The sequence below is a fragment of the Coregonus clupeaformis genome, chromosome 30, assembly GCF_020615455.1.
Source record: "Coregonus clupeaformis isolate EN_2021a chromosome 30, ASM2061545v1, whole genome shotgun sequence".
Lineage (NCBI taxonomy): Eukaryota > Metazoa > Chordata > Actinopteri > Salmoniformes > Salmonidae > Coregonus > Coregonus clupeaformis.
This window is the reverse complement of record NC_059221.1, coordinates 24273723-24290198: the sequence shown is the minus strand read 5'-3', so window position 1 is coordinate 24290198 and position 16476 is coordinate 24273723. Positions and strand designations below refer to the sequence as shown.

Below are 16476 nucleotides of genomic sequence, written 5' to 3'. Positions count from 1 at the left end.
CCAGCACTTGGCCAACTACTGTACACAGAGAGCCCACCTTCGTCAGACTCAACCTCTCTGACCCTGGACATATAGCTATAACAGGCAGTTACTGCAAACACTTTCTCTTGTGTCATGCAGGAAATGTCATTACATTGTCCGAGGGTGGAGTGCAGGTCAGAACAGAGAAAAGGTTCCTGCTCTGGTGTCATGGTAAAACTAAACTGGACTATTTGGCTTGCAGCATCCATATTGCATAAAGAGGAAATTACATAACAAGACCAAATACAAATATTCACACACACAAAAAAGACATTGAGAAATATTCAAATTCCTTTGGCCCAAAAAAGGAAGCAACATTTCTTGCGGTTGTTTCTTAATTGCTATCAAACCAGTTTCTAGAGGACACATACTCCTGTGTCCCGTGTAGCTCAGTTGGTAGAGCATGGCATTTGCAACACCAGGGTTGTGGGTTCGATTCCCACGGGGGGCCAGTATAAAAAATACATTAAAAACACTATGGATAAGAGTGTCTGTTAAATGTGATACTGTAGGCCTATTCCACAGAATAATTATATTTTTCCTGGTCCATTCTGTCTTAGAAAGGAGTGACTGGCCCAGAGTGACCTATGGAGGTGAGAAAGCCGCCACTTTCAGGGCTAATATCAGAGCAGGTTTGTGAATAGAATGTTGTCAAATGGCACCTCACGCCAGGTGATGTGAAGGGAATTGAGTTTGAAGATTGGACGGGGCAGCTGGAATACCGCATGCTTCCAAGTGCAGCTAATAAAAGACAGCGCCGCCGTGGACAGATGGGGCACTATGCTGCTGTCACTGGAGCTTTGCTGATCGTGCACCTTAGTATCGTCACTGAGAAGTGCAGTCTTTACATTGGCATTTAATTGCTCTCCTGCAGCTCCATTTTCACACCCCTGATCACACTCCTTAACCCATCCCCTGGCCAATTTACTATGAAATAAGATGAAGGTCCCTGCCTTCTGCCCTGTCGCCAGGACAGTATAGGCATTCACCCAAGGGTAAAAAGGTCGTAACACATATGAGATCCTTATCAGGCAGTAGGCCTAGAAAGGCCTATGTGTTCGAGGTTATTACATAAACAGAAATAAACTGTTCTTAGAATGTCCTTTGTGGTTAAACAATACTTTGTATGCAGTCCAGTGCATTGATTAATGGATTGCACCAGTGCTTTGCATTGATAAACAAAGCAGTAGCCTAACACTGTACCAGTGTCATTACAGAAGTATTATTTTTTACAATGCAATGTTTGCACGTTTGCTTCTTCCCTCTCTGTAAAATATTAACTAGCAAATGAAAATGTATAAATATATACAGGTAACTGACAAAATAATGGAAACACTTGAGCAAATGAGGAATAGGTGTGAAGGGAATTGAGTTTGAAGCGACGCGATTTGGGAGCGACACCTGAGACATCAATTTCCACCAACATCAACACAATTATGGAATTTATTGTGGAAGAATGGTGTCGCATCCCACCAATAGAGTTCCAGACACTTGTAGAATCTATGCCAAGGTGCATTGAAGCTGTTCTGGCTCGTGGAGGCCCAACGCCCTATTAAGACACTTTATGTTGGTGTTTTGTTTATTTTGGCAGTTACCTGTACACATATATATATATATATATATATATATTGACTATTTAATGTTATATTTAAAAGTGGTTTCTTTGTTTGTGGAGATTTTTCTAGGGCTATTTGCAATGACTCAATGACCATATGGCACAAAATGACAAAATCATAAATTTTCATGTCTCTGTTGCAGATAAACTTTTTCATTTCAAAGCCCGATAGTAGCATTAATATAGTCAACCATGACAATGTATAGCCAAACAAACCATAACTCAGAGAGACAGAGACAGCTAGAGAGAGAGAGAGAGAGAGAGAGAGAGAGAGAGAGAGAGAGAGAGAGAGAGAGAGAGAGAGAGAGAGAGAGAGAGAGAGAGAGAGAGAGAGAGAGAGAGAGAGAGAGCGGAGAGGAGGAGACAGAGGGGGGCGTTCAAACAATGATGTACTGCGCGGGAAAAGAAGGCTCCAGAGGGAGGGGGGTAAATGGATGTCTTTTATCTCGAGTTTCCCACATCCTGCAACCAACTAAAAACGAGGCCACCCAATTTGAAAGAATGCATGGTATGCGGCTATTATACATAGCGCTTTAGTGTCGAGTAGACTACTATTGTTCGCGAATTCAAATAAAATACTATAGGTTAGTTCTCACCTCGAATAGGCAATAAACTGCATCGTCCTGATGTGAAAATAATAGGCTTTAGTATATTGTGGGGTTAAAACAATAGACCCAAATTATTGATGAACTGATACAGAATGGGCTACATTACATCCCTGCGACAGTAGACATATTTGCAACACAACATTTATGAAGCATTTTTGTCAAGTTAAACCAAAAAAATCTACAGAAATCTCGCAGCATAGCATTGCATTAGGTAACATTATATTCCATAAAATTATGTTCTAATAAAACTACGTTGCATTAAAGACTGAATCATGCAACATAAGAACTCAGTAACAGTAACCCTCCGTACATTCACGTGCAGACTGCATCTCGCATGCAAGGAGAGGGGGAAGTTGGCCCAAGTAGATCTTGAATTTGCATTTCCTTTCTGAAGTGCAGTAAAAAGAATGTGGCTTATTTTGCCGCGTTTTAATTCCCGCCACGTCTAGTCTAGCCGGTTAGGCTGGTCTTTTCTTTTAATTCTGTGATTGACGTGTGTTTGGATAGTCTATAATAATTACCATTGGTGGAGAATGAGTGGTGGGCGGAGAAAAGAGTGACGATCGAACTTGTGGCTACTCCCATTTACTATAGATATATATTTGTCCTTCCCCTGCCCGTACTCAAATTCAAGGAGCCGGTTTCTTAGCGACGTAACGCATTAGGAGCTGGTTTTCTTTTAATTTGATTTACTGTTTACAAGTAATTGTTGAGTTTGTCAATAGTCCTATTTTATCATTGGGCTAGTCGTTATTTCCACTCACTGGATACGGAAGCATTTATGTTCAAGGATCAAATACGAGTCTTCACGAGATCCGGATGAGAGAGGATTCCTGACGCATTTTTTCCTAGCTACGACAACGTGGATCACACGCCCGATAGTGGAACTGGATCCCACGACGTAATATTTGTAGAATAAATCACCAATTTCGTGGATTACAGGAATGCTGCTGTCGAAATTAAACTCATTCGCTCATATCTCCACCGTTGATATGCCGGCGAAAATCCAGCTTCAAATGCACCAAGGTTAGATTAAGCTTTTGTTGTTCGTTATAGCTAGCTAGCTAGCTAACAAGCTACTATAGCTAGCTGGGCTCGCAATAACATTACTGTATTTTAATTACTCGTTTTCCCATTCTGCTATTTCGATGTTTTGCATTCACCCATGTCACATTACACTAGGTGGAAGCGTTGTATTAACCGTATACTTTTGAAAATTTACAGGGAAGGAGAGGGAGCCATTTGATAAGGTTTACCAGGTCGGCGCTGTGCTGGGAAGTGGCGGTTTTGGCACAGTGTATTCTGGCACGAGAATTTCAGATGGAGCACTGGTTAGTATTTTTTCCTAACGCATTCGCTGAAAAATATTTAACGTTATACATCCAAATCGGCTAATCGATGCATTTTTGCATGTTTTATCATGTAATTTCAAGTTGGATTATTTTTTTCACACACAGGTTGCTGTCAAACATGTGGCCAAGGATCGGGTCTCGGACTGGGGAGAGTTGGTAAGGATGCTTTTGGTTGTGCATTTTAGCTAGTTTAACCAAAGTGATAGTTGTTAATCATATGTTGTACTATTGTCTGCATAAATTTAACATATTTATATTTTATTTTCAGCCCAATGGCTCTCGTGTCCCTATGGAGATTCTACTCTTGAAGAAAGTTGGAAATGGAGCTCGGGGGGTGATAAAGATGCTGGACTGGTATGAGCGACCTGACAGTTTTATAATTGTCATGGAACGACCAGAGAACGTCAAGGACCTCTTTGATTTCATCACTGAGAAGGGAGCCTTGCCAGAGGAGCTGGCAAAGAACTTTTTCCGTCAGGTTCTTGAAGCCGTGCGACACTGCCACAACTGTGGGGTTGTACACAGGGACATCAAGGACGAAAATATCCTAATCGATCTTGGGACGGGCGAAATTAATCTTATTGACTTTGGATCCGGGGCATTGCTCAAAGACACTGTTTACACCGACTTCGACGGTAAGCATACCAGTTGATAGACTTTAACCGTAGCCCATTTTAGTGGTTTAACTGAATGTATTGATTTGAGCGCCACCCTTTGGAGGAAAAGCATATTTTTACAACCTAAAGTTTGTAAACATTGTCACGTCAGGCTCTCCTCACACACATCTACTGTCATGGTCTCTGGCGCCTGACCCCAATAGGAGGCGCAGCTATTGTTTATAATCTTTTAATCCATAATATCACAATTTATAAAATTATTTCCCAATCTTATTTTTATTTATTTATTATACATGTCCATTTTGAAAGGTTTGTTGACATGTGTTCATAGAAATAGAACACATCATTGAATCTAACTATCATTCGTATTCTTTATATCCACAGGCACTAGAGTGTACAGTCCACCAGAATGGATCAAATACCATCGGTACCATGGGCGGTCAGCCACAGTTTGGTCTCTGGGTGTCCTGCTGTATGACATGGTGTGTGGAGATATCCCCTTCGAGCAGGACGAGGAGATTGTACGAGGCCAGGTGCTCTTCAGACGAAGAATCTCCACAGGTGAGCCCAAATAACTTAAACAAAACCTCAAACTTAATCAACTAAACCAGTGGAATATTACTAATGTATTAGTCATTGTGTATCCAGTCTAAGAACTGACTGACCGTTATCCCCATTCTTCTTCCAGAGTGCCAGCAGTTGATCAAGTTGTGCCTGTCCCTGAGACCCGCTGAGAGGCCATCGTTTGAGGACATCATCAATCATCCGTGGATGCAGAGCACAGTGTCCTCTGCTGAGCAGAGCAACAAGATCAGACTGCACAGCATCAGCCCTGAGCCTACCGCCTTCACCACCGTGCTGGCCCAGTGACTACATCGCTGCACTGACAGAGACTAGTGTTACACTCAGAGGACTGACGTGGCTGTACTCTGAAACACAACATATACTAGACAGAAGGAAGTTACAGATTCATTTAGTTAAATCTCTCCCTCTTTCTCTTGTGGCCAGACCCCACCTGTTCAGTCAGGTTTTGGACTTCATGAAAACCAAAGTCCTTAATGGCTACTTAATTGGACACTGTAATAGCGAAAGCTATTCTCACCCCTACGAAGGACTTGCTCTATAATATTGGCTGTGGAGTCCATCCCTACCCATGTGATTGTTCTGCTGAAGGCATGAACAAGTGGACAGACTTTGTTACATAGCTAGCTACCAACCAGCTACTGTACTCTGCCCTCGCTCACTGATGAGTGGGTGTCAGAGGAAGCAAAGAGGAGCAAATCTAAGCGCCTTTGGTGTGAGTCAGATTGTTGGGACCCTGGAAATACTTGAATTTCATAAAGCCAACATACTACTTCTTATAAAAAATTAAATAATACTTTACAAGGCTTTATTTCCTATCTCGTAGGACTAGATCAGTAAAGCCTATGCCATATTCCAATGTCAACAGCAACAGGACAACCTCATATGGTGCACACAGACGTGTGCAAACAAGAACCTGAAAACTTACCTCACTTTCCTGCATCCACCTCTGAGCTTTTAACTCCTGTCTACACAACTAGCACTCGTCCATACCTGAATGCACACTGAAATGCAAAGCACCACACTGAAATACTAAATGTTCTGCTCTTTTGTTTATGTGTAAACAAGTATCTGAGTCTTTCGCCTAACAGGCGTAGCATTGACGCCATTGTGAGTAATATTTATATTGTGTGGTTTTTCTTTCACTTGAGCTACGTGGAATTATTTATTTATTTAAAGAGATTTTCGGCTGTATATTTCATTCCACAGTTATTGAAGGGCCCACAGATTATTTAAACGTATTTTCACCATATTTATGGTTTGAAATCTTCTGAGCAGACACGTGTGTGTATATGTATATAACCTTCAAAGCACTTCCATTTTAATGTAACATTGAACGTCTACTGATAAGGGTTTTTGTTACTGTATTTGTCTGCTGTGGATTTGGATGAAATGACTGGCATACATACAGCAACTTGTTTTCACCTCTAGTTGCATGATTGCGGCTTGTTTAGTTTTTTCATCCAAATGAGAATTGTACATTTTCAATAAATATTTTTATACATTTTCAATAAATATTTTTTTTACCTTGCCGTTTGTCTCGCTGGTTTTACTTCAAGATACCAGGCTCATGATAGAAAGGTTATGTCAAGTCCAAACACAAGCTAGAGAATAGCTTTAAACCTCAATCATATTTCACATTTGTATTAGATTGACATGAATGAATAGCAAGATACGTTTTTTTTTTTATATATTTTTTTAGTCGTTTAGCAGACACTCTTATCCAGAGCGACTTACAGTTAGTGCATACATTTTTTTCTTTCCCCTCCATACTGGCCCCCCGTGGGAATCGAACCCACAACCCTGGCGTTGCAAACGCCATGCTCTACCAACTGCGCTACACAGGACTTACCTCACAAGTTGCCACCACTGCTCCACCAAGCACTCGCTCAAGAGTTCACATAGCTCAACTCTCTTTCATGTGTAAGCAGAAGGGGGGGGGGTAGACTATTACCATATGTCAAAGTTGACAGGGAGACATGGTCCAGATTGCATTGCAGTCCGTTGGTAAGAGCAGCTAATAAACGTTGATTATGTTCTTATAGGTTTATCTAGAAAGCAGGGTACGTTTAATAAAAGGTGATTACACCGCAGGGGTCCTGGCCTCAGTCCGTAAATCTATTGTCAGAACCTTCCTCTCATCTCAGAAGGCAAAGTAGCTGGTATTATAAAGTTATAGCAGTCCACAGCTGTAGTGTTTGTACAACAATAGAGACAACATAAAGGTAGATCATTTTGTCACACATTTTGGCTATGTTTGTTTAGTATGTATACAAATACAAATAGCCAGCCTTGCACTCATCTTAACTTCCTTGAGCAGAGATGGCTCAGCATGTGGTCCTCTTCCCAGCTGCCCTGTGCTCTCCCCAGGCGCATCTTGGCCAACCTGCCCCCTCCTCTCTCGCCAGGACACACACCCGCAATGGGGGTCATGTTCCCCAAGCCTCTGTAATCCTCCGGCTATCTTTGCTCACTATACCTGATTGGCTTTATATATGGCTCAGCATGTGTCCAGAGCCCATAGAGTAGACCTGTATGACCATGTGGGCAGGGTATTACTGTAAATGCTCACTGTGCTGTGACTGGGTATTACTGTAACACTGTACTGTGACTGGGTATTACTGTAACACTGTACTGTGGCTGGGTATTACTGTAACACTGTACTGTGGCTGGGTATTACTGGAACACTGTACTGTGACTGGGTATTACTGTAACACTGTACTGTGACTGGATATTACTGGAACACTGTACTGTGACTGGGTATTACTGTAACACTGTACTGTGACTGGGTATTACTGGAACACTGTACTGTGGCTGGATATTACTGTAACACTGTACTGTGACTGGGTATTACTGGAACAATGTACTGTGACTGGGTATTACTGGAACACTGTACTGTGGCTGGGTATTACTGGAACACTGTACTGTGGCTGGGTATTACTGTAACACTGTACTGTGACTGGGTATTACTGTAACACTGTACTGTGGCTGGGTATTACTGTAACACTGTACTGTGACTGGGTATTACTGGAACACTGTACTGTGACTGGGTATTACTGTAACACTGTACTGTGACTGGATATTACTGGAACACTGTACTGTGACTGGGTATTACTGTAACACTGTACTGTGACTGGGTATTACTGGAACACTGTACTGTGGCTGGATATTACTGTAACACTGTACTGTGACTGGGTATTACTGGAACAATTTACTGTGACTGGGTATTACTGGAACACTGTACTGTGGCTGGGTATTACTGGAACACTGTACTGTGGCTGGGTATTACTGTAACACTGTACTGTGACTGGGTATTACTGTAACACTGTACTGTGGCTGGGTATTACTGTAACACTGTACTGTGACTGGGTATTACTGGAACACTGTACTGTGACTGGGTATTACTGTAACACTGTACTGTGGCTGGGTATTACTGTAACACTGTACTGTGACTGGGTATTACTGGAACACTGTACTGTGACTGGGTATTACTGGAACACTGTACTGTGACTGGGTATTACTGTAACACTGTACTGTGACTGGGTATTACTGGAACACTGTACTGTGACTGGGTATTACTGTAACACTGTACTGTGACTGGGTATTACTGGAACACTGTACTGTGACTGGGTATTACTGTAACACTGTACTGTGGCTGGGTATTACTGTAACACTGTACTGTGACTGGGTATTACTGGAACACTGTACTGTGACTGGGTATTACTGTAACACTGTACTGTGACTGGGTATTACTGTAACACTGTACTGTGGCTGGGTATTACTGTAACACTGTACTGTGACTGGGTATTACTGGAACACTGTACTGTGACTGGGTATTACTGTAACACTGTACTGTGACTGGATATTACTGGAACACTGTACTGTGACTGGGTATTACTGTAAATGCACACTGTACTGTGTCTTCTAAGCCATTGCACTTATGGAACATTGGTTATACATACCACTGACATATTTCTCAACCCCAGTCTAATCATATCTCTGTATATTTCTCTGCCATGAAACCTTTCATCTTGCCACAATTTTTGTGCTGCTATCTGCCTTGTGTTTTTGATAGGACAGTCAATGAAGTAGCATTCTCATTCCCTGAACTGAGGAAGGGAAAAACATGCAAACCTGTTTTACAATGAGTCAAATAAGGCTGTTGTATTTGCATGGATGGAGCGTCAATGACTCATTCTCTTCTCAGCTATGGAGCTCCTTGGAATGGGGACAATCTGCATTTTGAATTGAGTTTTCGCAATAGCAGGACAACTGTTTGAAAATAAAAATTAAATGATCTCAGCTTGATCATTTGTCTAGGTATACTGTGTTCATTTGCAATACAAACTTTTCCAAAATATGTTTCCTCAATTCATTTATCATTGTACCATATTCATCAGTGGTGGCTGGTGGGAGGAGCTGTAGGAGGACGGGTTCATTGTAATGGCTGGAAACATGAATGTATGCTGTCCAAAACTTTAATTTTCTCATGTCTTGGACAGAGGTCAGTGTGATCCGTCTCCCCCGAATAGCTACCAGGGAGTGATCCTGGTCCTCATCAAAAACATTGCCCGTGTGTGGCCTGGCTCTCAGAGTACAGATAGTTAATGGATTATCACTGGCAGATAGATACCCTCTGCTATACATCTGCTCTCAAGAAAACATTCAAAACCCTGTTTCCCACCATAAGCTTTTATTTGGCTCACCTCTCATGCTTTATTCTTTGTGAAAGTTAGATATAATCAACTACACTGCAGTGTTTTTGGCTGAACTTGTTCCAGTCATTGCAGTTGAAGTTGTTCTCACATTTTTTGTGAATGAGTCAGACACACTAATAAGAGGGTGGACAGCTATCCACCGGAGCACTTTCACATCTGTGACATATCCCACGATTGGCCATCCAGCCACCCTCCTACTGTAACAAGCCAGCACATGAGAGAGCTGCCTGAGAGGAAGGCTGGCTGTAGTGTGGGAGATGACTGAGTCAATGTTTAACTGCAGGATGCCTCAGGGGTTTCCAAGACAAGAATGAAATGTCTTAGGATGACCCTGACTCCTTGGGGCTGGTGCTACCCATCAGGGAGTGCTGCATTCCTGCTGCCTGACTCACAGACCCACACATTGTATTGGCCAGATAGGCCATTAAGGAAAAAGGTCAGCTTGCTCTCTAAAGCAAACAGGTCGACGTGGAGCGCAGGGCAGATGGGAGGGCGCGTTGACTAGACCACAACCAGATTCCTGTCCTCTGAGGCAGAGGAAGGGAACACAAAGATCAATAGTCTGACCGCCAACTGTCAACATGTGCACCCCTGTGACTCCACCATTTTTAAATAACATTGTTTACAGACGAGGATATGATATTGAGGGGTTGTCTTGTCTTTGTAGCTCTTAAATGTACTATTGACCTGGAAAACTCACTGAGAGAGTTGTCTGAGATTTGTATGATAGTAAACTCCTAAGCTGTAGACGTACATGAAGTTTATAACACATCAGCGAAACACTATATTGAACTCTAGTATAGCAGGCCTTGTTCAAAGGTAGGCCTACACACAGAAACAAATTGGGACGTCAAATCCAATGTTACTGTGCTACAATTGTTTAGAAGGCATTCTACCGCACTATTCTCTCTTCTTCTCTCTCTGTTCAAATACTTTATTATAGTCATCCTCATTACCACCCCCATGCATTCCCATCAACCCCTCCCTCTAGTTTCCCGTAAACTAGGTCTTCACTCACTTCCTCATTCCTGAGAGACTAGTAAAAGACATGCTGATGTGTCAATACTTGCTTCTGCTGGTTGTTGTTCATTTTGAGGCTTTAATCCTGAATGAGCCTGCAATTCTAAGGCTTTGGCTATAAACAATCTTGAGGACATAGTCATTTCACAGCCAAGCTAATATGTACTTTGTCTTACAATTGCATGGCTATTTATGATAAGTACCGTGTATGCAAATTATTTCACTGGGCACAAGTCTTTTATCAGTCACAGTGGAAATGGAAGTTGGGGATAGGTAAGTTCAATTTTACAGTAATGAAGAACTGAAACGTTGAAAAACAGGAATTAAACCTTGACTCGTGTGGCTCTAACACTTTTCTTCCTCTGAGGCTATAGCCTACAGTCCGTGCTATCCAGAATCCTTAGGACATCCCTACCCCAATGAAATAAAAGTGGTTAAGGGTTAAGGTTAGGGTTAGGTAAGGGTTATGGTTAGGATTAGGGTAAGGGTAGGGGTTAAGGGTTAGGGTTAGGGTTTAGGGTAGGGACGTCCCAAGGATCCCAGATAGCACAGACCTATAGCTTACGGAACAACAATACTTGTTCAGCCGGATAGTGTGTGTAGTGTAATGGGCCTGATGGGTTGCTGTCTGTCTGCGACATGCATGTCATTCTCCTTCCAGGCAGCCAGCCGCTCCAGTCGTTAGCCAGGATGTTATCACACTGTGATGACTGTGCAAAGGGAGCGAAGCACGCTGGCAGCTGCTTGTGATGGCAATGGACAGCAGCCACTGGACTTGGATGAGGAGCTTGGACACCAGGTGGTGAAGGTCATCCCAGAGGTGAGTTGGAGCATGTGGCCTTCACAGCACTACACCACCCTGGCGTTCCCTGTGCCCTACATCAAGACCCAGCTGCAGAGCAGACAGAGGTAACCTGGACCTGAGAGACCAGGCCTTTGACGCCCTCCTTACAGACCCCTTTGAGCCTGTTGGGGTCATCGTTGGAGAGTATCTCTCCCTCCCCTCCATCTTCATCCAAAATGGCCTCCCATGTGATGTAGACTTTGTGGACAGCCAGTGCCCATTCCTCACCATTGCCTCAGACTTCCTACAGAGGGAGATGACTGTTCCACAGATAATGAGCAAGGCAGTGATTTGGCTCATGCACTCTGATTTCACCACTGAGGTACCCAGACCACTGATGCCCAATATGGTCATGATTGGAGGAATGAATTGTGAGGAGCCTAAGCCACTACCATTGGAACTGGAGGAGTTTGTGAATTATTCTGGAGAGGATGGCATCATTGTCTCTACTCTGGGCTCCCTGGTGTCGCAGGATGCCAGCTGAGAAAGCCAAACAGTTCCCTGATGCTTTCCGGTAGGTTCCTCAACGGGTTGTGTGGAGATACACTGAAACTGTGCATGAAAACTCTCCAGAGAATGTCAAGGTGATGAGCTGGCTCCCCCAGAACAATCTGTTGGGCCATCCCAGCGTCAAGGCCTTCAACACATATTGCGGGATACATGGGATCTACAAGGGGATCTGCAACAGAGTACCCATGCTGATGCTGCCCCTGTTTGCTGACCAGGTTGACAACGTGCAGTGCATGGCAGCAGGAGGCGTGGGAAAAGACCTCAGTATTAATGATGTGACCTTAGACAAAGTGCTGGAGGCCCTCAACAAGGTAATCAAATATAAAATGTACAAAGGGAAGATGATTAAGCTTTCGGCTGTACGTAAGGACCATTCTGTTGAACCCCTTGACCTGGCAGTCTTCTAGACTGAGTTTGTCATGAGGCACAAAGGAGAAGGTCATCTGAGGCCAGCGGCCCATGAGTTGAACTGGATTCAGTGCCACTTCCTGGATGTCTTCACCCTGCTCATCATCTTAGTTATAACTGTTGTCATGGTGACGGTTAAACGCTGCAGATTCTGTTTCCACCAGTGTTGCATGAATAGGACATTGAAGTAGAAGAATTTGTAAATATGTAGCCTACTAGGGTTTTCTGAAGAAGAAGAAGAAGAAGAAGAAGAAGAAGAAGAAGAAGAAGAAGAAGAAGAATTAGTAAATGTAGGTTATTTCTCCAGGGTGTGAAAATAGACTAGCGTCTAGAGCATAGGTGGGTTAAAGTGGCAATCTGCAGTTGCTACATCCATTTTTGGACTTAATTAAATAAATAAATAAATGATATGTACTCGTTGATTCTTGAAGAATGACTTATGAATGCCTTTAGCTTAGTTCAACTGTCATACCCCATCAGAACCCAAAATATGAGCTTGTTTTACTCCACTCTTTGTAAACAAAGTAAATGTGAACAAGCACAATATAGCCTCAGAACATGGTTAAAACTATAATGTTGATATTATGGATGGCCAGTCCACAGCTCTGCCTATGAATTTGAGAGTGGCTACATTTCTCCAGCCCCATCCCTCAGCATTTTTACCAAAACAGTGGCGGGGAGGTATATATTTTTTATTATGTCAACTGCTGATTGCCGCTGCAAAGGAAAGTAATGCTTAACAGAGATTTGCCCAAAAAAGCACTTTACTTTCAAAAGAGGGTGTTGAATAAAAAAATGATTGATTCATAGTAAACACATATGAGTTGACCATGTTTATTTTTACAGTCTATGGACAAAGGGAGTGAGCGGCTGTAGGGGGTGCAGCAGGGAACTGAGTCAGGCAGGCAGGGAAGCTACTCCCAGTCCTGTCCCAGTGCTGCTGTCCCTCCCTGTCCTCCCATGCAGAGCCAGAGCACTGTGACCCACTTCCACCCTGTCATGACCCACTTCCTGTTGTTCCTTCCTGACCTGGCGCTTCCATCTGCAGTCTCTGCCACTTTCTGCCATAGTGCCACTGCTAACTGGGCCACTTGTGTAACCAGCTTGTTATCTCCAATAGTTAGCTTTGAGTCCGTGATCAGAGCTGAAGGCTAATCCATTAGTCATTCTCTCAAGCATTTTCCTCATTCTGCCCTTGCCAATCACTTGCCTGGGAATGTTAGCAAGCTGGCAAGGAGTCATTCATGGTGAAAATAGGTGAAATTCTTTGTCAGCTTTTGGAACAGTCATGCGGAGCCATTTCTGAGAATGGAAATGTATGACAAAAAATTGCCTGCTTAGTGATCACTGAAACAAAAAAATAATACATATCCTGACCCCTAGAGCAACCTTTTGCCGGGAACAAACACAGTTATTTTTCGACAAAATCCTGCTGCTGCAGTCCAGGAAGTAAAGGCACTTGCATTTCCCGTCTGAGAGTGGCTGGTGCTGACATCAAGCCCTGTGAGAGTGACCTGTGTGTCTGTCTGTTTGATGACCCGCCTCCTGGAATGTGTGGCACCGGGAGATCAATAACAAAGAGCTCTGATCTGATGGCAGCAGGATAAAACACACAGGCAGAGTAGACAACAGCACTGCCAGGGACAAGGAGAGCAAGTTGTGGGTGTTTGTTCATTCAGGACAGCCAATCTGGACCCCTTGTCTCTTTGTTTTCTTCTTTGGAGAGTGGTACCACAGTTGGGGTCAATTTGAATTGAAGGCACTCAATTCAGGAAGTGATTTTAATTTTAAATTCTAAAATAGGAAAACTTTTGAAAGAAATAGCTTCTACTTGTCAGTTTATTGAGAAGTCATTGAAAATAGTTAGCCTTTTTTCCATTTTTGAATTGAAATGTAAGTTTGCTTCCTTAATTGAATGCCTTTGATTCAAATTGACCCCGACCCTGGTTGGTAGATCATGAACAGACAATGGAATGGCTATACAGAAGAACAGACGACTTTATCAGGATCAGTATTGAGATTATACAGGAGTAATTTGATGGTTGACACAGCAGACTTTTCAACTATGACCAGCAGTTGCATTGCATATCTGAAGTGTATTTGATATGTTTTCAAAAACGATCCATTCATTGATAGTCATCACACAGTATGATCACTGATCGACCTGTTCAAAAAATAAAATGTCAAAAAGGTTTTTAGAATGATTTATGAAAAACCAGTCTCTCTCATCGGGGCCTTTTGCAAAGACAACAGCTTATCCTTTACTCTCACCTGGTGTTCAAACTAAAGAACTGCAATTTTTTACAACATTATACGGTTCTCCATGTTTGCTTATGAGGAATAGTGCATTGACACAGGCAGCCCAATTCTAATAATTTGGCCAATAATTGGGCAAAAGTTCTGATTTGAGCTGCCTTTATTAATGCCTGTGTATTGTGATATATTTGATTCCAAATCAATGACCCCTGTATGAACTCAGCCTAATTCTACATTAGACTTGGTTGATCGTTGCCAATCATTTCAATAAACTGTGAAGAAATCAAAACCAACAAAATGTGAAAAAATAAGTGCTAATGAAACCGATTCATTCTACTTTTCTCGCGCTGTCTGATTCCTGCATTTTTTTGTCTGTCGGTAAAAATAGGCCATTCGTTTTATGTGAACAATTTAATATAAAAGAGACATGACAATACAAATACGTCATACATACATGATGATGGGCATACAGTGCATTCGGAAAGTATTCAGACCCCTTGACTTTTTCCACATTTTGTTACGTTACAGCCTTATTATAAAATTGATATTTTTTAAATCCTCACAATACCCCATAATGACGAAGTGAAAACAGGTTTTTAGAAAATGTTTGCAAATCTATTAAAAATATATAAAACAAATACCAGTCAAAAGTTTGGACACACCTTTTTAAAACTATTTTTTACATTGTACAATAATAGTGAAGACATCAAAACTATGAAATAACACATATGGAATCATGTAGTAACCCAAAAAATATTTGAGATTCTTCAAATAGCCACCCTTTGCCTTCATGACAGCTTTGCACACTCTTGGGGGGGTATACAGAAGATAGCCCTATTTGGAAAAAAAGACTGAGCCCATAATATGGCAAGAACAGCTCAAATAAGCAAAGAGAAACAAAAGTCCATCATTACTTTAAGACATGAAGGTCAGTCAATACAGAACATTTCAAGAACTTTGAACATTTCTTCAAGTGCAGTCTCAAAAACCATCAAGCGCTATGATGAAACTGGCTCTCATGAGGACCGCCACAGGAATGGAAGACCCAGAGTTACCTCTTCTGCAGAGGATAAGTTCATTAGAGTTATCAGCCTCAGAAACTGCAGCCCAAATAAATGCTTCACAGAGTTCAAGTAACAGACACATCACAACATCAGCTGTCCAGAGGAGACTGTGTGAATCAGGCCTTCATGGTCGAATTGCTGCAAAGAAACCACTACTAAAGGACACCAATAATAAGAAGAGACTTGCTTGGGCCAAGAAACACGAGCAATGGACATTAGACCGGTGGAAATTTGTCCTTTGGTCTGGAGTGCAAATTTGAGATAATTGTTCCAACCGCTGTGTCTTTGTGAGACGCGGTGTGGGTGAACGGATGATCTCCGCATGTGTAGTTCCCACCGTAAAGCATGGAGGAGGAGGTTCAATCTCAAATATAAAACACTTTTTTGGTTACTACATATTCCGTATGAGTTATTTCATAGTTTTGATGTCTTCACTATTATTCTACAATGTAGAAAATAGTAAAAATAAAGAAAAACCCTGGAATAAGTAGGTGTGTCGAAACTTTTGCCTGGTACTGTAAGTATTCAGACCCTTTGCTATGAGACTCAAAATTGAGCTCAGGTGCATTCCTGCTTGCATTGATCATCCTTGATATGTTTCTACAACTTGATTGGAGTCCACCTGTGGTAAATTCAATTGATTGGACATGATTTGGAAAGGCACACACCTGTCTATATAAGGTCCCACAGTTGATAGTGCATATCAGAGCAAAAACCAAGCCATGTGGTCAAAGGAATTGTGTTGAGGCACAGATCTGGGGAAGGGTACCAAAACATTTCTGCAGCATTGAAGGTCCCCAAGAAAACAGTGGCCATTCTTAAATGGAAGATGTTTGGAACCACCAAGACTCTTCCTAGTGC

General features: G+C 42.2%; 1 protein-coding gene and 1 pseudogene across 1 annotated transcript; both read left to right on the top strand.

Moving 5' to 3' along the window:
- Positions 1–2862: 2862 nt before the first annotated feature.
- LOC121546052 (serine/threonine-protein kinase pim-1) lies at positions 2863–6327 on the top strand. Its single transcript, XM_041857056.2, has 6 exons — positions 2863–3270; positions 3469–3575; positions 3702–3752; positions 3865–4231; positions 4598–4774; positions 4902–6327. Exons 1-6 carry the CDS (start codon positions 3189–3191, stop codon positions 5081–5083), a joined length of 966 nt encoding a protein of 321 aa, XP_041712990.1. The 5' UTR covers positions 2863–3188; the 3' UTR covers positions 5084–6327.
- Positions 6328–11239: 4912 nt separating this feature from the next.
- On the top strand, positions 11240–12380 carry LOC121546574 (annotated as a pseudogene).
- The last annotated feature ends 4096 nt before the right edge of the window (positions 12381–16476 follow it).